Source organism: Phragmites australis, chromosome 7 (assembly GCF_958298935.1).
Source record: "Phragmites australis chromosome 7, lpPhrAust1.1, whole genome shotgun sequence".
In the NCBI taxonomy this organism is placed as follows: Eukaryota; Viridiplantae; Streptophyta; class Magnoliopsida; order Poales; family Poaceae; genus Phragmites; species Phragmites australis.
The window spans coordinates 8,441,462-8,463,553 of NC_084927.1; the positions used below are offsets into that span (position 1 = coordinate 8,441,462).

Here is a 22,092-nt window from a genome sequence, read left to right on the forward strand (position 1 = left end):
TCGTGATCTTTGTAGCTGTATCGAAAAAAAAACTTATGCTGCTTGGATGATGAGGAGGGCGACGGGGTGGGAGGTAACGCCGGGACGAGAACATTGGTGATGAAGAGGAGGTCGGCGGTGGTGGCTCCGGCGCCATAACCCTAGAAATCTCCATTTGTGTGAGAGGAATGAGTATAGGTCGTGGGTGCGGGGTGCAGGAGTACAAGGCTAGGAGGTAGGGGAGAGGCTATTTATATAGTGGCAATTGATGGTTAATTTTCATCAACTTGAGGGGTAGTCTCATAACCGCAAATTGCAGTCGGTGGCTTTTTCTACAAGTGAGTTACCGACCGCTTCTGTATATCAGTAAAAACGGTGCCTTTCGTAAAAGTACGTTTGAGAGAAATTGTGTAGAACCTGTTCAATAATAGAACACCATACCAACAAGCAAGTACTGTGTCCCAAGAGAGAGGGTACACAAAAATTAAGTGAATCCAAGTGGCATAGAACTATCTATTGAGATTATCACGTGAAATTCTCATGAATTGAACACGTTTCAAGCAAATACCGAGGAGAGGCCATTTAACTCAAAAATTGAAATTTCTTTGTTTCATCCGCTTTTCAGCGTAGATGCTAGATCGCCGATCAGACGGCCACTTTCTCTCCACTTGAGCACACGGACACCCAGCTTCCAGCAATCCAGTTCCACCCCAAAACGTAGTCAATTTTCCCTAGGGCAGGAGGACCTTCGCCTTCGCCCCGACTCCGGCGCCCCGCTTCGCCGCGCACTCCGCCGCCGAAGAGATGGTAAGCTCCACCGCTTCCTGTCCCATTCTTCCCTCATCCTTCTTCTCCACACAGCCGGCGAATCCGACCTGCTCCTCCTGCCCCATAACCCCCCGAGAAACCCTAGCGAGTGGCGACTAACTTTTGCTTCTCTGCTGCCCCTTGCCGCAGGACTATCTGAAGACGGTGGTGCCGTCGCAGCTCATGGCCGAGCGTGGCTCCAACCTCGTCGTTATCAACCCAGGTGCGCCCCCTCCGGAAACCCTAGCCCTAGTATCTGTTTTTCATCGCTACTCTTCTCGGCCTATTTTTTTGTGTAGAAATTGTGTAGAAAATAACATTACTTGATTTGGAACTCATCCTGTCGACAATCGGATACTGTCGTGGTTCTACAACTAAAAGAAATATGTAGCAAGGACAGTTGTTTTTCCTACATGATTCAGTTCATGGTTGGTGGCCATTTAAGCAAGTGCACGTCTTTTGTAGGATCTGCAAATGTGCGCATGGGGTTTGCTAGTCAGGATGTGCCATTCAATATACCACACTGCATTGCCCGACGCATCAATCCACAGCAGGACAAAGAACCAGGGTTCTCTGTGCGCGATCAGGTGATGCAAATAAGGGGTCCCTCTCCCGTAGCGTTTGTTGTATGCTTGCATTGCAATGTATCTTTACTGAACAAGAGTTGTGCTTGTTTGCAGATGCTCAACTGCCATGCTACTTCATCACTGAATGCAGAGCGGGAGAGGGCATATGATATTGTAAATGAAAAATTCCAACCATTTTCCTTTTGGACAATGTTTGCCACTCTAGCTAATGAGTTATTACTGTTACAGATTGCAGCACTGCTGAAAATCCCATTTTTGGATGAAGAAATGCCTTCAGCGAACCAACCCTTTCCTCCAAAGGTACTGTATGGTAGTGTATGACCATATGCCCTCACCTTTTGTCATGTTACACATACTTCAGCTTTTCATGTTAAGACTTACGAAGTAAGTGGCACCTGGAGGTAGGGTTTCCCTCCTTGAAGTTCTTTATCGGCGACCAAACTCTAGAATTCAGAGAATCCATTTTCTTTTCTCAATTCTTGATTGCCTATGAATAATCATTGATATTCTACTTGGGGAGTTGCAAAGTTATATTTAGGCAGTGGAAGGGGAGTTAGCTACATAGAGCAATTTACTGAGGAGACGCCAGACAATAGCCATATGCTATGTTGCTACAGGTTTCACATTTTCATTTCAGAAATGTGGCATTTCAATTTCCATGGTAATACCACACCCAAATTCTCTTGCTCATATAGAATGAAGGACCTTATCGTGGGGTGGCCGTGCCAAATGCTTAGCGTTTATCATGATAATGTTTTATTTCCACCAAGGAACTTTGGACTTGTTTGCTCTATCTTAAGCATTTCATCCTGTTAAGCTGATGCCACAGACAAAAAGGTGGATTTTTATGCTCCTCAGCTCATGTCATAGTGTTAAGGCTACTTCCTCACTTTCACTGTGCAACAGATGCCAGCAGGGTTGGCTTATGATGCATTGGGGCTTCTAAGATTATAGTTGTCTATAAGCTGACCAATACCTAGATAAGATTCTGGGCTTATGCAATAAGCTAGAGTACTTATAAATAGAACTTCCTGCAGTATCGTCCACTGAATAAGTGTGCTAATTCCTCCCATGCCATTGTTTTTAAAAGTTTGGCATTCCATGCCATCATTGTTACCTCCCATTTGTGGCCTGGCTTTCACCGTGTCTGTCTTTTGTGGTATTACCCAAAAAGCTCATACACTCAGTAAGTGGCAAGTACGACCCACACATCAAGGCATTGGGCCACCACCATAGACATTACTTACCAGCACAACCCTTAAGCATCAAATTTAAGCCATCAATCTAGAAGGGATCCGACATGAAGCAATCATCTTTCTCTAAACTGTTCTCACTCTTTTCTCTCATGTTGTCCGAGTTGAAATAAAAATCCAGTCTCAAATTTCCCCATTTCTGCTACAGAAGGCTTTGGCAGAACCCGAGATGTTGCTGCCAGCATTTGGCTGCTGTTCTGCTGTCCGTCTTCTGCCAATCATCTGTCCTGTATCACCACTCCCAACCGATGTTCTTCAGTGTGGTCAATTTAGTCACCTCCTTTATCATCATTGACCACCTCATTGTGGTGGCCAAGAAGGCAAGGTGCCAAAGAACTCATATAGGCAAAGCAGATCGCGGTATCTTATATGTCTCCTGCTGCCTCGATCTGTATTGTCTTGGTTGTGCTTGATGCTTGGATCTCTTGATTTCTTGTTCATTTTTTGGCCAATCTGATGGGTCTCTTGGAGAAGTATCGTACACGATGACAGATTGAGCTGAGATTTGGATGTGAATACATCTGTTGTCACTTGCCACCCACCGCGGAAGATTTTTTTTACAGAACAGATACACTCATTTAGGCCTGTGCCACTTGGTATTTTTTCTTCATTCCCATCTAAGAAAGGGCATATTGGTCTTTCACATCAAACTTAACCGCTTGACGTGCTGCTAACCATCATTGAAGCATGGAGTGCAACTTCTGAAAACCGATGGCATAGAGGAAATACACTTATTTTATGGCAGATTGTGCAATCAGGAGTTACTCGGCGGCATATGACAGATCTTCTCATTTATGAAATATAATGTCAACAAGCTAGCACATAAGTTAAGCTAACATTTTCAAGAAAGGTCCTTATACCTATCAATGAAAGATATGGGAGAAATTGGTAGATATCAAAAAATGCCTTTACGATGAAGTGTTGAACAGAATATTAGAATGTAGTATAGTAACTACATGGAATGCAGTTGCACAAGAAGGCTCTTAGATGTCCTTGAATGACTCATTGGTTTTCCAGCTATTATAAAATTGTAGAATTAGTTCTAAATTATCTCTGAGTGTGAAAATTGCTGTTATTTTTCCAGTCATGGAATGCAGAACCAAATATTTAAGACTTTAATGTTTGCAGTGCAGATATATTAGATGGTTTGCCATCACAATATTCAGTTTTCTTTTGTTTAAGAAAGGTTCCAGCATAGTCTGTATGCGCTAATGTCGTTATGTTTACCTCTTCAGATGGGACGTGTTGACGGCTTTTCCTCACAGCAAAGCAGAGATGATGGTAAATTGACTTGGACAGATGTGACGGAGAGAAGTATTAAGTCATCCACGATAATTGGTACTTTCTGATAATTTCACTTCATTCAGTGGAGTACTTCATTTTTCCTTTTTCGTTTCAGAGTTGCCGGTTGTTAACCAAAGTTAAAGTGTATATTTATGTTTAGGGTACTCCCCTTTTTTCTGTGACTTCAGTGTAAAACACCTGTCCAGTTAGTTGTGATCTAACTGATCAGTTCGTATGGTTGTGGTTGATCCAATCCCACATTGGAAGTTCACACATGGATGGACAGTATATAAACTAAAGAGAAACAAGTCTAGCAACTCTGGGTTAAATCATTTGTCAAAGCAAGGCAAAAGGCCCAAGCGAGTTGCTTTCTGTTTTTAGGTGTGTCTGTTGCCCGTCCCATGTAGGGGTGGAGCTGTAGGGAATATGCATTATGATCGTTTTTTGATGGAGCTAGCTAGCTCTAAAGTTCTAGAGAAATTAAGTTTTCCTATTATGTCTAATATTGCTTTGGTAATGAGTTTGAACCATGCGTGTCAAGTTTGACTCTGCCAGATCTGGGAAAAGCGGCCACTTGAAGTAGGCAAAGAGGATGTGCCTGACGTCAGAGGGTCTGCTACAGTCTCGTTTGGCGGGGGACTTGGAAAAAAATGAGGGAATGAAGGGATGGGGATCCATTGAAAGTAATTTGTGTCAACGATTAGGAAAAATCGTGTCGTACTTAAATAAAAGAATTAAGGTGCAGGACCTATGGCCCTACTTCAGAGATAGAGAGAGAGCATGCATCCAGGTTCAGAGATAGAGTGGTCAAGCCTCTACCCCCTTTCTATTAATCTTCTACCGTAGAGTGTGATTCACATAGCCTTGGTGAATGGTGATTGTATATCATCCCCTTACACTGCCCACTTCCACATCCCTAAGAAAGCTAACTAACTAACATGGGGGGGGTGGGGAGAGCCACCTTGGTAAACAACGAACTTCTAGCAAATAAATCTTATCTCAACAACCTCCTTCCACCTCTCACAATTATCGGGGATTTAAGACCAACATTGGTTGAAAACCTGAAGCTAGGGATGATAATGAAAACGGTAAAAATCGGAATTTCAGAGATCGTTTTCAAAGTTTTCCGATCGGAGAAGCCGGAAACGATATTTAAAAAAAAAACGAGAATGGAAACGATAAAACTATACGAAAACGATTTAGGCCACTTTAGATTGTTTTCAAGTTTTTCCATTTTTAGCAAGAAATTCCCGGTGGCAATTCTCGAAATCTGGCCCACGGACCAGCAGTCTGAGGCTCCAGGCCTCTAGCCTCCAGGCCATTGTGTGGCTGAGTATGTTACCCATCGTCCGACTCCAAGGTCCGTCGATCTGCATGTTCGAAGTGGGCGACAACACAGGGCCCACACCAGTTTTGGGGCCCTGATTTTTTGGCTAGCCTGCAGTTAGTAGAAGCTAATCAAGTCCACACTCCATTACTCAACCAAACAGCAACTCGAACATTGTTCTTGTAAACTGCACAAGTCTCTCTCTCTCCCCATACAGTTCATTCCTGCTTAAACATGTTTTAAATAATGCCAAAAGAATGCAACGAGAGATTTTAAATAATAGTGTCTAGTAGCAACTAATTCTTGAGTGCATTATTAGATATTAGAACTAAAGAAATTTTAGATCGATGCAACTAAAGTTTCTCTTTTCATATACTCCTCTTACACCTAGAGACAAACATTTATTTTCAAATGAGAGTAAACGATACTACGATTGTGTCCAATACAAATGGTTTGTTCTTTTCTTATAGAGTGCACAATGTCAGTTTGACGCAGGCCCCCCACATTTTGCGATACGGCCCTGACTCCGATGGTCCGAGTGTCCGACCCATCGTCCGACACTCCGACTCCTGTGAGGACCGCTTGATGTTGAATTGTTGATCGCTAATCGTCATTGCCGCTTGATGTCCTGCCTCCTGTTGCGTGAGATCTCAGATTTCTCGGTCAAGTTTTGGATGCATATGAACAGTTTGTGGACTGTAGGAAAACCTGTTCATACATCGGAGACTTGAGTTCAAATCAGATTGGTTCACTGAATCACTGCAGATGCAGATGGGGACTGAGCAGCTTGCGTGTTTGATAGTTTGAGACTGCGTTGTGTTCTGTATATGTATGTGTTCTTTTGGGTTTGAATTATCGATTCCCAATCGATACCAGCATGTTTCCGTCCCGATAACACCGTTTCCGGTTTTCTCATATTATCGATGTCATATTCGTTTCTAGTATTATCATTATCAACTTCATTTCCGAGGGAAAATGTGAAACTGAAAACGGTTTAGGCCTTTTCCGATTGTTTTCGAACCGTTTTCATCCCTAGCTAAAGCTAAACTAAACCAACGCCTATAACAGCACATCTCTGGTTGCTGGCTTACCTGGAATAATAGTGCCCCTAGGGATTGTCCTGCACCACGCAGGGCTTGGTCCGAAGAGGAGTGCTCGCTAAAGCAACCATCACACTGTAATTTGGATTAGTTTCTCACCACAGCAATAACTTGCATGGGGAAAGCACTATGGAAAGGAAGCAAGATGGTGGGGACAAGGACAAATGAAGATATGCTTCACACACTTTTCACGTCTGGCATATACTTGTCACTATAAAATCTCATGAACCATATTGTCTAGTTGGAGTTGGGTTGGGTACAACATAGGTGCTAACAGAACAGCTGGAGTTTTTTCAGGGTTAATTTTGTAGCTGCTGCTTTCTATCATCACAGTTACCCAGCTATGTTAAATTCATCTGTAGTTAAGAGTAAATTCTGCATAGCAATCTTCTTTCTTATAATTGTTTCGCTGAACTATTCAAATTGGCCAGAGGGGTCACTTAACAAGGATGCTGCGGAAGATACTCTGCCAAGCACATCAGGTGATGGTAATGAACATGACTTTGAAGAAACCAAGTATAAGGAAATGATATTCGGAGAGGATGCTTTGAAAATCCCTCCTTCTGAGTCATACTGTCTGAACTGCCCGATCAGGAGAGGCCATTTCAATGTTTCTAATATTTATTCATTGCATCAGGTAGGAAACCAGATTATCGCATGTTTCTTTTCTTAAAAGATAATTCAATTATAGTACTGCTTCTCTTAGTACATACTTGACAATACAGCCCGTGAAATTGTTAGGTTTGTTTCTGTTCATTTGCTGAGGTCTCCTGTAAGTTCTAGAATGGTTGAGTAGGAGTGTTTTGGCTTTAAAGTATTTGGTAGGGAACAAGATACGTCCCTTGCAACAGTGTTTATTAACAGTGTAAGAGAATAACACAATTATCCTCACCTGCAACAATTAACAGGAACATGTTGGAAGATTAATCAAATGTTCCAGCAGATCTGAAGTGATTCCTCACACACACACAGTTCCACTAGGCAATCTTAAAAAGAGAGCTTTAACAAATTTCTCCTTCATCTGAAAATAAGTATCAACATCGTGTTGAAAGATCCGCCTGTTTCTCTTATTGAAAATATCCAGCAGCCAAATCGTAATGACACATGTAGAAATCCCTAGTTCCAGCTGTACATCTTGTATGGTCTAAACTCTAAAATGTCGGTAAGATCTAAAGAAGCATCCAATGCTTTTCTAATGAGAATTCCAGCATGACACTGTAGCTTTACAATCAAATAAGGAAACCTTTATGCTAGGTAATGTGGAATTTGGGCTTGGAACTGAGATTATTTGGAAGTTACCTGCTATTCTTAGCCTTTTTTGTTTCTTCTTACATGCATTTGCTGCTAAGTTTAGGCAATGAGTTGAACTCTGGGCTGCAAATTTTTGATAATTTGCATTTTAAAAAGACCTTAGCTGGATGCTAGTAGCAGGTGGTATCTGGCTCCAAAAAGTGGTGGCAAAAAAAATAACTAAGAGATGAGTTGTCACACATATGTGACTATGTCTGTCATTCTTGTTTATGTATCATCTTACTGAAGTTCTTTTTATTTAAATATTCTGTTGCAGGTTTTAGAAGATTTACGCACTATTTGGAACTGGATACTGACAGAAAAGTTGCATATCAACGCAAGAGACAGAGGTCTATATTCTGCAATTCTTGTTCTTGGGGAGACATTTGACAACCGAGGTATTTCTCTTCCATCCAATACAATATTAGGAGGTGCAAAGATGAGCCCACCTGTTTATTAAGGTGTGTTTGGTTGGAGGGCAAGGATGGATGGGATATGGCCGCCCCTGTTTTTTGGGATATGCCCATCCAAGTTGTTTGTTTGGTTGGGTGGATGTGATGAACCGGTTTTCTGTTTGGTTGTGGGGATGAGGGTGGATGGGATGAGAGTAATTAACTAAATTATATCTTTTAATTTAAAATAATAATAGTTAACTGTACACTAATCAACGGGTACTAACACTTATCAATGCTAATCTTATCGTAGTACCTACTAATTAACAACAAAATATGCTAATTATCACTAATCACACACTAATCGATACCAATAATGCACTAATAAACACACTAACACTTAACAACCATAATCTCATAGTAATAAATACTAATTAGCAACACCATGCTAATTATTACTAATTATTTTACTAATGATTGTGATTAGCCAAGGTGGATGACCTCATCCGGCCAAAATGAATGGATCACTCCATCCAACATATTTGAGGAATATTCCCAAAAGTTAGATGGCCCCATCCACCCGTCCTCGAACCAAACGCCTAAAAAATGTGGATGGCCATGGCCATCTCCTATCCAACCTCATCCCACCAACCAAACACACCCTAAGTATGTGTCAGTACGTCTTGGTACAAACTTTCTTGGGTTAACAATACAAAGGCTTATCCAATTTCCTCTCAGAATAGATCACTTTCTTGGGTTTGTCAGTGACTTGATACAACTTTTCATGTCAAAGAGTACTACTGCCTTGTGTGATGTCAGTACTCTGTGAATTGCTGTACTAGGCTAGACATCTAGATTTTAGGGTAATTTAAGGGAGTAAACAACAGATGAAGGAAGAAAAATATGGACACGTTATATCATTGTATGCGAGGAGAATGGAGTCATGATTTTCCAACATCCGATTTGGTCAGTGTGGTATGTGGGGGTGTTCTGTTTGTATTTGACTATTTGTTAAGCTAATACATTGGTATTGATTTTCTTTATTAGTTTAACATCCTAACAACTTTTTTTTTTCAATCGACATGAATGTCAAATGTTAATTCACAGAATACACTTTCTTAGCAAGACGGTTTGGAATGTACACGCGTAGTTCTCTAATCGATTCTTTCATGTAGCACATGTTCAGATACTATGTGGTCATAGTCTTCACCAAGCTCGATTTGATTAATTGATCCTTGTGATAGTTGTGGACATGATCTTTGTGATAGTTGTGGACGTGATCTTTGTCTGGTGGCATATCTTTTATTTGTGTTGTGATCCCTAGTTTGGTTTCTGAATCTGCATCCTCTGCCAGTGTTTGCCATCACTCATCATTTGGGATGATCTCTTTTTCTAATGTTGTTCATTGATATGTCTGTTGTGCATTTAGTTCAGGAGCCTTAAGTTAATAAATTCATTATTATTAGAATTTTGAGTATACAGCTGACAAATGTCTCTTGTCAGCTGTTCGCTTTGCCTTTTTTTTTTGGCACTATTTTGTACTGCAAAGTGTCTGTTCTGTTGTTTAAGGCAGATTCTGTTAATTTTTTTCTGGTGAAGAAAAGTTAATTTGTTCAATCCATGACAGAAATAAAAGAGATGCTGTCTATTGTCCTTCACGATTTGGGGTTTAGCACAGCAGTGGTACACCAGGTTTGTCTTTGCCTCCTATCTCCAAGCATTTATCACCTACATGAAATCCTTTTTCTTTACCTGCATTTGGTATCCCAATCACTCCGTTTCACAATATAAGTCCTATTAGTTACTCTGGAGTTGCCATTTCAAATAATAAGTCCAGTGAGGTGAAATAGAGTGTAGTTCTTGCTATGTTTCCATTCTCTACCCCTACTTTAATGATGTGGGAGAGGTGGAGTAATTGTATCATGTTATTTATTATGGGCATGTGTGGTAATTTCTTATCTACTTCGCATTAGACTTAGTGCCTCCTTCCCTCTGTATGCAACTAGCAGTATGCAACTAGCTATGCTGGAGAGGAGTAGGTCAATTTGCCAAAACAACTGAGTTTTAGAGGTTCGTAGTGTAGTAGAACCATAGTTGTTATGGCGTCGGGATATCGTCGCCATAACGACGATATGTCGTCGTGGCGGAAATCCGCTTGTCGCCACAGGGACGCCACAGCTCCGCCGTGTATGGCGTCCGCCATATCGCCGTGGCGTCCCTGTGGCGTCCTCGTGGCGTCCCCGTGGCGTTGTATGGCGTCCTGTGGCACATGGCAGCTCACCGCGGCGTCCCCGTGGCGCCTGTATGGCGTCCTGTGGCACATGGCAGCTCACCGCGGCGTCCCCGTGGCGCCTGTATGGCGTCCTGTGGCACATGACGGCTCTGTGGTAGGCGTAATAGAAGGTTAGATTGGTGGTGACTTACCTGGTAATCCAGTTAAGGATTGAGGAATCCGCCCACACCATTCTATCCGCATCCATCGAGAGCCCGCAAGGACTGAGGAACCCTAGCCCGAGCCGCCAGTGGCGAAGGCGGGACAGTCGATCTCCGCCCGCCCCTGCACCTGCTGTGTTCGCCGCCCCCGCCTCGGATCTTCGGCCACCCTCGCCCTCCGTCGGCCTTGCCCTCGGTGTCTCCCTCGTCGGCTGCCCTCACCCTCGAGTTGACATCTCCCGAGCCGGCCACCCCCAGCCGCCCTCCATCGAGTAGCTCCTCGGCTCCTCTTCTATTGTGTTTTTTTTTTGTTCTGTTTCAACTCTCACGCATACTAGCAGCCAGCAGGCCAGTATCACACTATGAGCACACGCACACTAGCAGAGTAGCAGTATGCCAGTAGCACACACACTAGCAGTAGCAGTGTAGCACACTTGAGCACTTAGCACGCACACAGCTCAAGCACACATTGACACGCAGCAGTAGGCCCGTAACAGTGTAGCACACAGCTCAAGCACTGCTGCACTAGGCACACATAACAGTAGGGAGTAAGCATTAGCTATACTCTAAGCTGTAGCACACATAGCAAAGTACCACACTAAGCAGTTAGCACACATAACAGTAGCTTAAGCACACTAGCACACAATGACACAACAGTACAACTTTGAGACATGAGAGAGTTATATGTCTTTTGTGCTACATTTACATTGTTATTTGCCTTTTGTGCTACATTTACATTTTCTAATATCGCAGATTATAACTGTTAAGCTACATTTACATTGTTATTTGTTAATATCCTAGACTATAATGTGTATATTCGCCACGTGTGTATGGCGTCGCCACGCCACGCGCCATGGCGCTGTAAAGTTGTGAAGGTGGTGGGTTGCCGCGCCTCGCCATACCGCCGTAACAACCATGAGTAGAACTAGTGAGATTTGTGCTAGAGTGGAAGTTTGCTCCACTGCCAAAAGAATGGAACTTGAGCCATGGCCTACTGTCAAATGTACCGTTGCTCTAGATGACTAGAACAGATCGACACTGCTTGCTGGTGCTAGCTGTTCTGGATGAAGTGATTAATACTAGCCACTAGCTCAATGTTTTCGTAGCCATATATCAGGTACTGATGAACTTTGTGAACTCATGAGTTCATGCTAGTGGACTAATATTAGACTAGAGCAACTTGCACACAAAGGCTGAGCATTAGCTTTTAGTTAAATCTTGTCCATATAGTGTTAGCTTTGCCTGGCTGGGTTAGTAAACTATAAAGGAAATTGGTTGGTGACTAGGGGATCCGGCGTCCCCTTTAGCGAAAATGCAATGAATCCAACATGTTGCAATGTTTAAAAAATTCCAAAAAATCATGTTTGTAGTACACGTAAAGTTAAGTGAACCTGCAATAATTGAATTTCAAATTCATCTTTGATATCGATATTCAAAAACACAAGGGGTACTGTTAGCACATGATGAACAATGCCAGGTTGACTGCTTGTCTATTTTGTTTCTTGGCATATAGGATGAATTTGAAATTGAATTTTTGCAGGTTTACTTAACTTTATGTATACTACATACATGATTTTTTGACGATTTTTTTAAACATTGCAACATTCTGAATTTGCTAATGGGTACGCCAGAACCCCTGGGTACAAAATCCACACTCAAACTATAAGTATGCCTTTGTTGGGCTCAGAAGATTTGTGCTGGCAAAATTGGAGAGGCATGGCCAAGCTTTTGTATTTGATGATTCACAAAATGAAATGTGGTCAAGCATCTGACATCTCTAATTATTCTATGTTTATGTTTTATTAGGAAGCTCTAGCTGCAGCATTCGGAAATGGTTTGTCTACAGCTTGTGTTGTCAACATTGGTGCTCAAGTTACACAAGTAGTTTGTGTTGAGGTAATAATTCTCTTACTTTTATATTTCTTGCACTAACAGCTGGAAAATGTGGGACAAGGTAATAACCCTTCTATTTTTGTGGTTCTGTCACTCATAGTGAAAAATGCAGGTCCTATTTTGAATGCCAGTGACATTTTTCTGGAAAACACTACTTAGATATCAACATATCATCTCCCTTCTATGTTTGCAGGATGGAGTAGCTTTGCCCCACACAGCTTTGGCACTTCCATATGGTGGAGATGTATGTTCACCTGCACAACAGATTTCCATTACTTTGGTCATTCAATCTGTATTTTGTCACGCTCTAATGTACTACTATGCATTCAGTCCTATGTTACTTTGTGTGTCCGGAAAGGAAATCTTCCTTGGATTTGGTCTAATGTGATTGTAGTGTAGATGTAGCTGTTAGTTTCATCATCCTGTTCATAACATATATCTTACGAATATGAGCAGCAAATTATGCCTTGTGAATATTTCCCTCAGTCGAAATTCTGTAGCTATATTTTGAATTATTTTTATTTGATTAATATTTTGCTGTATAAAACAAACTCTTAACTTTATTGTGAAGGTATGTGAAGCAGTTGTATATTCCTTATTGTGGGTGTATATACCTTGCTGCTAATTGGGAGCCTTTTGTTCTGTTCTGTTTCATATGTTGGGTGGTCTGTTTTGTTGATCTTGTTATTTCCCAAGTGCTATTTATTCCCCTTGGTATTGGTGCTTCCTATTACTAGTATATGTATTCATTTCAAGAAGCGATGAAATCTGTGCAGTTTCTACATAATAATTTAATGGAACATATAATATCATGGGCTCATGGCACTCTACCATAGTATATATGAACTCTTAACTAAAACATAACGTAGTTTAAGGTATTTACTACATAGTTGTGGTTTTGTAATTTGCATGTGAGCTAGTGATAAATTGATTGTTAGATGTCATTACTGTCAGTTTTCAAATGAGGCATTCATCTCCGTGGGTAAATAGTGCTGTCTAGCTTCTTACTTTTTGTAACTGCATGAAATTACCTTTTTGGCTGTTGAATGCCAAGTGCTTGTGTTGTATACTTGCATATCATTCAATCATTATGCACTCCACTTCCTTTGTCAACAGTGCCTCCTTTGTTAACTTAATTGTCTTGTAGGACATCTCTAGATGCCTGCTTTGGGTTCAACGTCGACATGGCACATGGCCAAACTTTCAAACTGATCCAGCGAGCAAGCCTGTAGATATGCTAATGCTCAACAAAATAAAAGAGTCATACAGCCAAATAAGGGTAAGTGGCTTATTCTAAGCTTACTAATTCTTAAAAAGGTAATAACCGATAAGGATTTCCTAGATGGACACCCTGTGCCTGACTGCTGTCGTTTCAGTTTGGACATTTTGTTGTGAGAATAAACATGTGAATTATCTAAACGAGCTTCATTATGGTATTGTTGAATCGATTAGTTTCACCTGAAAGGCTAAAACTGTAGACAAAGAGGCAAATAAAAAATACTGTGTGCAGCTACTGCTGCATGATTGTACTGTTACGCAGTTTCTCCAGTGCATGGTGAGTAGTAAATATAGTATGTTGCAAACCAGAAAATTCTGCTTCCTTTTATTTTCTTTTTCCAGGTTAAATCTCCATCCTCCCCTCCCTCCCTTTCTTATGCCATTTGGAGCTGTACCTGACTGACTGCTCCAGTATGGTAAATTGGATTGGTTGTTGTATGTAGTGAAATCCTAGTAACTTATGGAAACATTTAGGGGCTGTTTGTAAAGGGTGGGTTGGGATCCAAATCTCTTGGATTTAGTACAAATGTGAACTAAACACTAAAATTCCTAGAGCAAGTCATATCAAATGATTCATCTGCCTAAGGCCTTATTAGCGGGCCTTAGGCAGGTGAATCATTTTATATGACTTGCTCCTTTTGTAGTGCATCATGCTTATTATTATAGTACAAATAGAAAAAAAGAACTCCAGTAGGATTAGGTGATGTTTTGCTGAAGAGATGACAAAATTCTCATGTTGAACACTGTAGGTTCATATCCCTTATAGGACAGATCTGGAGGTGCCCTATTGGTGTGAATTATTGCTAGTTTTGTTATCTTGCCATTTTTCATTTTTCCTTTATTTTTAAAATCCTTCATGAGTACACAAACTTATATATTATGTCGTATTCATATTAAACATGGACTTGATTTCTTGACCACATCATACTCTGCAGTATGTACTACCATACTTTGTGTGAAAATGGTCAATAAAATAAGCAAAACTTGGATTTTTTGTCTTAAAACTTTCATTGGTCATTTCTGTTGGTGGAATGTATCCATGAAATTTATTCTAGTACATTTTTTTCCCTTTTTACAGAGTGGGAGTTTTGATGCTGTTTCCCTTGTTCATTCATACGACAATGAAAGATCTGTTGGGCATCAGAAGACAAGACTATCAGCTCTCAATGTAATTCCTTGAACCTGCACATACTTATTGGTCTTTCCCTTTATTTCTTTGCTGATGTTGTCTTTCTGAGACAGCAGATAGACTACCTTTTTAGAATGGTTTGTCTTTCAAAATAGAGCATTGTCTTACGAAAGAGAGTATGTGTAAATAAGTCCTCTCTCTATCTCACATCTGCGTGCGTGCACACACACACAAACTGGATCTGTCCCAATAAACTGTCTATTGTACTGTTGCAATTGGTATTAGGTCTGATTAAGAAGGAAGATAACTCTAATAATGAATCAAACTTAGATGATTCTCCATTTCCTTGAAAAGGGTGTTCAACATACAATTGTAGTCAGGCGAAATTCAAATCCTGTAAATTGTGACCAAATAGGTTCCTTCTATGGGGCTTCTTTATCCAAGGGTTCTTGTCCCAGAAGAGTACCCTCCACCTCCTCGATCATGGTGAGATTTTGTTTTTCTTAAGTATTGATGATTGTGCTTTTGAATATGAATATTATTGTTTCATATGAGTTATGTGTACGCTTCCAGGTTTCAAGACTATGATGACATGCTGGAAGATACTTGGCAAACAAGCGACAGTCTTTACCCTAGTGGGAATGGTGGGTTTGGCATGTGGGACAGTTATCCTATGTTTCCCACTAGATTAAAGAAATTTGATAACATTGGCCTCGTAGAGGCCATTGTTAGTAGTGTTCTTTCGACAGGTAACATTTTTCTCAATATCTCATTTACCTGAAAAATAAACTTTACTTACAGTAACCGCTACTGATTACAGGACGTATTGACCTTCAAAGGAAGCTATTCTGTAGCATTCAGCTGGTATAAGTATCAGGGTTACTTTTCTTTTCTTTTAAAAAAAAAAAAATGAATACTGCTCTACAAGTCAGGAAAAGTTCTAAACTCTTTCGTGCTTTTCAGGTTGGTGGCACAGCTTCAACTGCTGGCCTTGCACCAGTTTTGGAACAAAGGTTTGTTAAATGTCGATCAGCTTGTTCTGGCCTGTTTCATCGACAACTACTGGAATAAATTTGAAAAAGTCTGCAAACATCCCACTATATGTAATTAGTGCACAAGTGTAATGACTATCTGTTATGGACTCGGGTTATTGGGGATGGATGAGGAGGATGTGCTCGGTGGCTGCTAGGGCAGCGGTATATGGAGGGGTGCTACGCAATGAGAGAGAGGGAGGCTCTTCTAATCCTTCTGTTGACGTGGAAAGATGCCACGCCAAACACCGAGCACATCGTGTGCAATATCCGGCAAGTAGCACCCAGGATACCCTGGTTGTAGCACTGCATCGTTTGACCTTCGTTGTCACCCACGCTCGAGAGGGACCCCGTTAGAGTGCAGATGGCCGGTGACTTGCCCTTGGTCGTCGAGATCAAGAATAGATATCAATGTAGATTGGAAAAGGGAAGATAATGTAAATTGTATTTGATCGATTGAATGATTCTCAATCGGCCATGACTCTCATATTTAAAAGGTGGCAGACGTTTGCCGTAAGAGATCAGGATTCATAATTCAAACCGAACAAGATTTACATATATATAATTCAGCTATGCCACGTCATCTGATCTCTAAATTTTCTATAACTAACATATCTTTCCTATTCATCCGCGTAACTCCCATATATTTACCCGAGTATTCTTTATTGCAGTTCGGCCTTGGGTTCGACTACATGCTCGACCCGAACATCTGCTCGCGTACTACCTTCTTAGTCTGACTATCTGCTTAGAGACTATATGCTCGATGCATCCATGTACTCAAATTCGTCCAGTTCTTCCACCTGTTTGGAGACCAATTGCTGAGATTCACCGTGTTCGAAGATCACCGTGGTCAGCAGTCACCTGGTTGTGGTCGCTGGTCGGTGGTCGTGGTCGGCGGTCACTGGCCGTGGTCACAAGCCGCTGGTTGTGGTCACTGGCCGTGGTCTCTGGTCGTGGCCACCGGCCGTGGTCACTGGTCATGGTCACTTACTCGAAGATCATCTCCCACATATTTGACCAGGTCCAACAATATCCCGTTGAGCCGATCATCGTTGTAATGACCATTCTAGATGCCAAATCTTGTCATCAACATCTTCTTCATCATAATGATACCCCCTGGCCTTATATTTATAGCCAAATGCCTAACAGGTTGGATCTACTAGAGATAAACCTTTACCTAATTAAAGAGATTAACTTTTTAACTAAAGGATTACTTGGTACTCAAGTTGGTGGTGGCTGCCCTAGGATTGCTGGCTACCACCCCACCTTGGCTGGGTGGCCGGCTGCTGTTCCTCCTGTTAAGCCCATAGCAGTATCGGTTCTGTTGTTTTGGTATTTAGTACTCCCTCCAGTCACAATTGACTTTTGGACATCAGCACGGTCCTCCATAATAATGCGTTTGATCACTAGTTTCTATTGTAATATATCTACAAAGGATAACAAAATTATAATATTATGGAACTACTATTCGTAATAAATCTATTCATATTACTTTGAAATGTTCAATATCAATAATTAAGAGGTATTAACGGTCGAAGTTTATATACTTTGACTGCACACAACCAAAAACTTCACTTTGAGACTAGAGGTAGTAAGTTTTTACTAAAAGCTCTGTTTCTTTGCTTAAATGAATTTTGTGATGCTGTTGCAATTGGTTATAACATTAACCCATTTTTGGACCCAATAAAGAATGGCACGATTTTTGTCAACGTAATACTCCTATTTCCTAACCATCAACAAAGGTGTATTAATCTACTTTCCATTTTTTTCAGGGTTCTTAATAAAATTCCATCAAACCAATCGATCGAGAAAGTTGAGGTGTGTCTTCGTGCAAACTTACAGATGTGGATGGGTTCCTTTTTTTTCTTCTTTTAGCAATGCATGCTCCATCTTCTGAGTTTATTGCTTGAATAGTTATGTGATTGGTCCATTTCTTGGATTTCCATTTTTCTATTCTATTAGGGAAGATCGATGTTGCTGTGAATCCACAATCTACTTTCTTGGTCTATTATTTCTTGGTTTTTAATCTCTAATATTTGAAATGGCAGGTATTGCAGTCTAGGACTTATCCGTTATTTGTTCCGTGGAAAGGTGGAGTGGTAAGTTACATCTCATCTTGATTGAAGTATGTTGCCCTTTTTTCCTCTATAGTTCAAGTTTTTGGGTGAATTCTTGGTGCATCAAACTCAATATGGCATCAGAGCCAAGGGTCATGACTTCAAGCCCTGGCTAACCAAATTTTAATAAGTAATTGTGACCCATTTCTAGTCCACGCTATGCATGAGGGAGCCCAGTTGTAAAGGTGTGTTTTCCAAATCCCAGTAGTAAACTAGTTACCTCCATGTACTGAAAAATCCCGGTGGGTATTGAGAGAATGTGATCCTGTTAAAATAAGAAGAAAATGTAATGCGTCTGTTATTAAACTGGGAACCATCTCCTGGCTAACGTCTGAAAAACTTCTGAAACAGTTTTTGAAAACCTTAAGGAGTGTTGTTGGTGCATATCACCTGTTCTAACAGCTTAAGTTTGTTGGTGCATCGAACTCAATATTCTCAATTTGGCCTTGTACCTGGCGTGATGCGTTATCAAATGGTATCACATTTTTTTTTTGTTTATAGATTGCTTAGAATTAGTGTTTCGAAAATGTCAGTGTGGATGGTGCCCTAGTGTTTCGAAAATGTCAGTGTGGATGGTGCCCTGTGGTTGGGTTAATCTTTTCCTTTCCTTTCTAAATAGTTCTGTAAAATTTCTATTGATATGTCTCAACCATATGTAAAATTTCTGTTGATATTTCTCACCATATATAAAGTTTCTATTGTTATTGTTCATTTTCCTTGTAAACAGTGCTAATAAGATAAACTGGTGCATGCAGGGAGCATATCTGGTGAAAATGGGCTAAGTGTTGGAAATTTGCAAATTCGTTAAAAACCCTACTTAGAAGTTCTAAAAAAATCGTGAGTTCTAGGTTAGGTTATGTTGTACATCCATGCAAAATTTCAAGTACAAATTCGGCCCTGTTTGTGAAAAACAAAAATGAGAAATTTCAGATGGCAGTTGCATGGATGTACAGCATAACCTAACCTACAATTCATGAATTTTTTAGAACTTCTAAGTTGGGTTTCTAACGAATTTAAAAATTTCCAGCACTTATCCCATTTTCACCAAATATGTGCCATCAAGTATTTGATATTTCTCAGATGTTAGTTGAATTTTTTAGTACAATTCTTACCAATGTTGAGGTGTCAAATCACATTTGGTTACTAAAATCCTAAAAACATTTCATGAAAATAATTTTTGTTTTACAAAACAAATCACAATTGTTATATGTTAATTTTGTATACTTGTCTGCATTGCTTTTATGTTTTATCTATATAGTGCTTATTGCTTTTTTATTCAATTAGAAATGTAAACGGGATCATAGCTTAATTTCAAAACTAACTAGGACTCTAGAGGAAAGAACATTCTGACGAGGCCAGTCACCTTCTTAGATAGGATCAGAGGTGCTATTGATCCGGAAAATTTTGACGATCCTGGTTGGTCTCTCATGATCTGGCTGACCCTCCCATCGAGTGAATTGTCTAAGTCTTTCAAGCTCACCAGTAACATCAGATCCCCAAAAGCTTGGCACTTTGACTTTAGCTACCAGCCTAAACATCATGTGCCATGCAACAGATGTGTGACTTATTGTATTGAGTTAGGCCCAAAGGGTAAGACATGAGACACAACCTCAAACCCTGGACTAGAGTACAATGACAATAATACCCGTGGCAAAAATTCACCACTTACCTTGCTCGTGGGCTCAACTTATGTTTTAGATTGCACTTTTTAAAAATATCGTACCATGTTCTTTGACTTTTATTACTGTTCCTTATTGCTACTTTATGGAAATTTCGTTGCATGATTGGTTGATCCAATCTCAAATGTATATAACTGATATTCTGAGTTGTTGGTGCTATAGCTAATGTATTTTTATTTGGTTGAAGTGTTCCTTCTTCTATATTTAGTTAATATTATCAATTTTATTTTATTTTTACAAAACATGCAATTTGACTGGGGACTGATGTCTGGGCTGGGTCTGTTAACACTGACCTTTGTGAGCCTAAGAGGAAATCCATTACTGAAAAATATTCAGTCAAGTAGTCAACTAGATCTTAATTACCAAACCAAAAAAAAAAAAGCTGTTCTCAGACAAGCACAACACTACTGTCCGGTTAGCAAAAGCCAGCCAACTTATATATTCAAAATGTCAGAGTTATATTGTTCAAGATTTTGTATTTGGAACATGTATATGAATTTAAACTAATTTTGTTCTGTAAGTAAAGGGCATAAAAAAATGTCAGTTAGACTCTGAAATAGGCCTACCGTCTGTTTTCTGTTTTCTGGCAAAAGTCGAAATGTGTTTGTCGGTTTCTTGAACCTGCTTCTGTGCTGGTGATTGTAACGTCAGGTAACAGTGTTCATGGTGAGGTGAGCTGAAATCCCCTGGCGGTCATGCTTATAATGTCATGAACAAGCATGTGCCATGGAGGTTATCGGATTCTACACTTCCATTTATGCCGAATCTTCAAATCTGCATTTCATTTAAAAGAATTGAAAATTCAGAATACTAGAAAATCAGCCAAAAACCTGGTTATGAAAACCCTGATTGTGTGTATCATTCTTAGGTTCCAAATTCATCTCGAGTTCGTTGTCCCATTTTTTTTTAATTTTATACAAAAATATGTGTATCATTCTTAGATTCCAAATTCCTCTCGAGTTCGTTGTCCCATTTTTTTTTAATTTTATACAAAAATGTAAATAATCTGTACATGTTGATTGGAAGTGTTCCAATGAAATAAAATATGAAAAAGCTATAGAATAATTGAGTTTGTAAAAAAAAAGGATGTATGAATATTGGAATTTGGCTGATATGGGATGGAGGTTGCTGGTTTGTTTATGGGTGCCATATGTTGTGTAATAAGTTCTTCCACATCAACCCAGTGTTGGTGAAATTGGAACTGATGCTAACTGATGGTACATATTGCCCTTTTTGCCCCCCCTTTTTGCTGTCCTATATTTGAGATTCCTAAATCCTTGCTTTACTTCCGGGCAGATTTTGGGTGTCCTTGATACTGGTAGGGATGCTTGGATTCATCGGGAAGATTGGATTAAAAATGGTGTCCACATTGGGAGTGCCAGGAAATATAAGGATTCCTATTTTCTTCAGGCACAAGTAATGTGCTACTACAATACATAACAGGTGTTCTCTTTCTCTCTCTAGGTGAGCACTTTGTACAATTGTGCTATCCTTTTTGCATATTTGCAGAGTAAGCCGTAGCTTTTCTGTTTCAATTGTCACATCATATCTATGCGTTTATTTTATTGTTTAAAAATGTATGCAATTCAAATGTTGAATCCGTTGTATACTAAAATTTCTGTCACCCGGTATAAAACTTTGCCTCATGGAGTCCCTTTTGCCCATTCTTTCAAGTTATAATGGAAGCTCCAATCAACATGATCTACCTAGTCTATCATGGTACGGTTTCATGATTCATGGCATAGCTCTTGATGGTAATAGATTTCTTGACTAACCCAAACGTGTCTAGTACCTAAGTGAATTTAACAAACAAATCTCGAGGACTTTGTTTGAATCTGTATAATTATCAGTCCCATTTTATAATGGGCCAGTAGGGGCTCATATTTCGATGGTATCAGAATGAGTGTACCAGTTCCAGCACACGTCCAGTTCAACATGAGATGCGTGGCTATGCATTAGACATATGGAAACAACAGAGTATGATTAGATTGACCTTTTTTGGTCAACAACTTAAGCTTTTGGCTAAACTAGTTTGTGCATGAAGTGCTACGTGAAGGATCACCCCGGATTCGGGGTAATGGCGGAAGTTAAGCATGATGGAATGGTGGACGGAGGATTAAACCACTTGAAGACGGAGGAGGGCTACATTCATCAGACGTTTTCCTGGGGAGGCACAAAAGCTGGAGATTTTGTTGCTTGGCCAAGAAGCTCGCGTAGTTTCGGTGTCTTCAATTTCTTAGAAGAGGGCCGAGGGATCTCTGTAGTGCGAGCGCTTCCGTTTTATTGGCACTTCCCTTTCAGTTTGAACAATTATGTACCACGCACCTATGTGTCTGGTTTCGCTAATTGAAATGGGGGCTCAACCCCATATCTAAAAAGATCGGTGGACTGCAATTAACTATGGGCCCAGGAAGACAAACAAATGCTCAAACAACATAAGCATGTACATGTGACATTAGTGCAAAACACCTGATTTAGTGTGCTGTTTTCTTAAACATGGCTCAAGATGGATT

The 22,092-nt window shown here is 40.3% G+C and overlaps 1 protein-coding gene across 4 annotated transcripts; it reads left to right on the forward strand.

The window, feature by feature from the left end:
- The first annotated feature begins 635 nt into the window (after positions 1–635).
- Positions 636–22,061, forward strand: LOC133923947 (actin-related protein 9). 4 transcript variants are annotated; one of them, XM_062369260.1, is made up of 21 exons: positions 636–786; positions 937–1,009; positions 1,252–1,373; positions 1,467–1,526; positions 1,602–1,673; positions 3,862–3,964; positions 6,769–6,974; positions 7,905–8,025; positions 9,647–9,711; positions 12,259–12,348; positions 12,539–12,589; positions 13,493–13,624; positions 14,702–14,791; positions 15,168–15,238; positions 15,326–15,501; positions 15,573–15,616; positions 15,716–15,765; positions 17,556–17,601; positions 17,832–17,882; positions 20,876–21,043; positions 21,624–22,061. In XM_062369260.1, the coding sequence occupies exons 1-20, from the start codon at positions 784–786 to the stop codon at positions 21,017–21,019; spliced, it is 1,770 nt and encodes a 589-aa protein (XP_062225244.1). In that variant the 5' UTR covers positions 636–783; the 3' UTR covers positions 21,020–21,043; positions 21,624–22,061. The 4 variants fall into 4 exon arrangements, with proteins under 4 accessions (XP_062225244.1, XP_062225246.1, XP_062225247.1 ...); XM_062369262.1 differs by having other exon boundaries at positions 20,876–21,022; XM_062369264.1 differs by lacking the exons at positions 636–786; positions 937–1,009; positions 1,252–1,373; positions 1,467–1,526; positions 1,602–1,673 and adding an exon at positions 1,732–1,990.
- Positions 22,062–22,092: the final 31 nt, after the last annotated feature.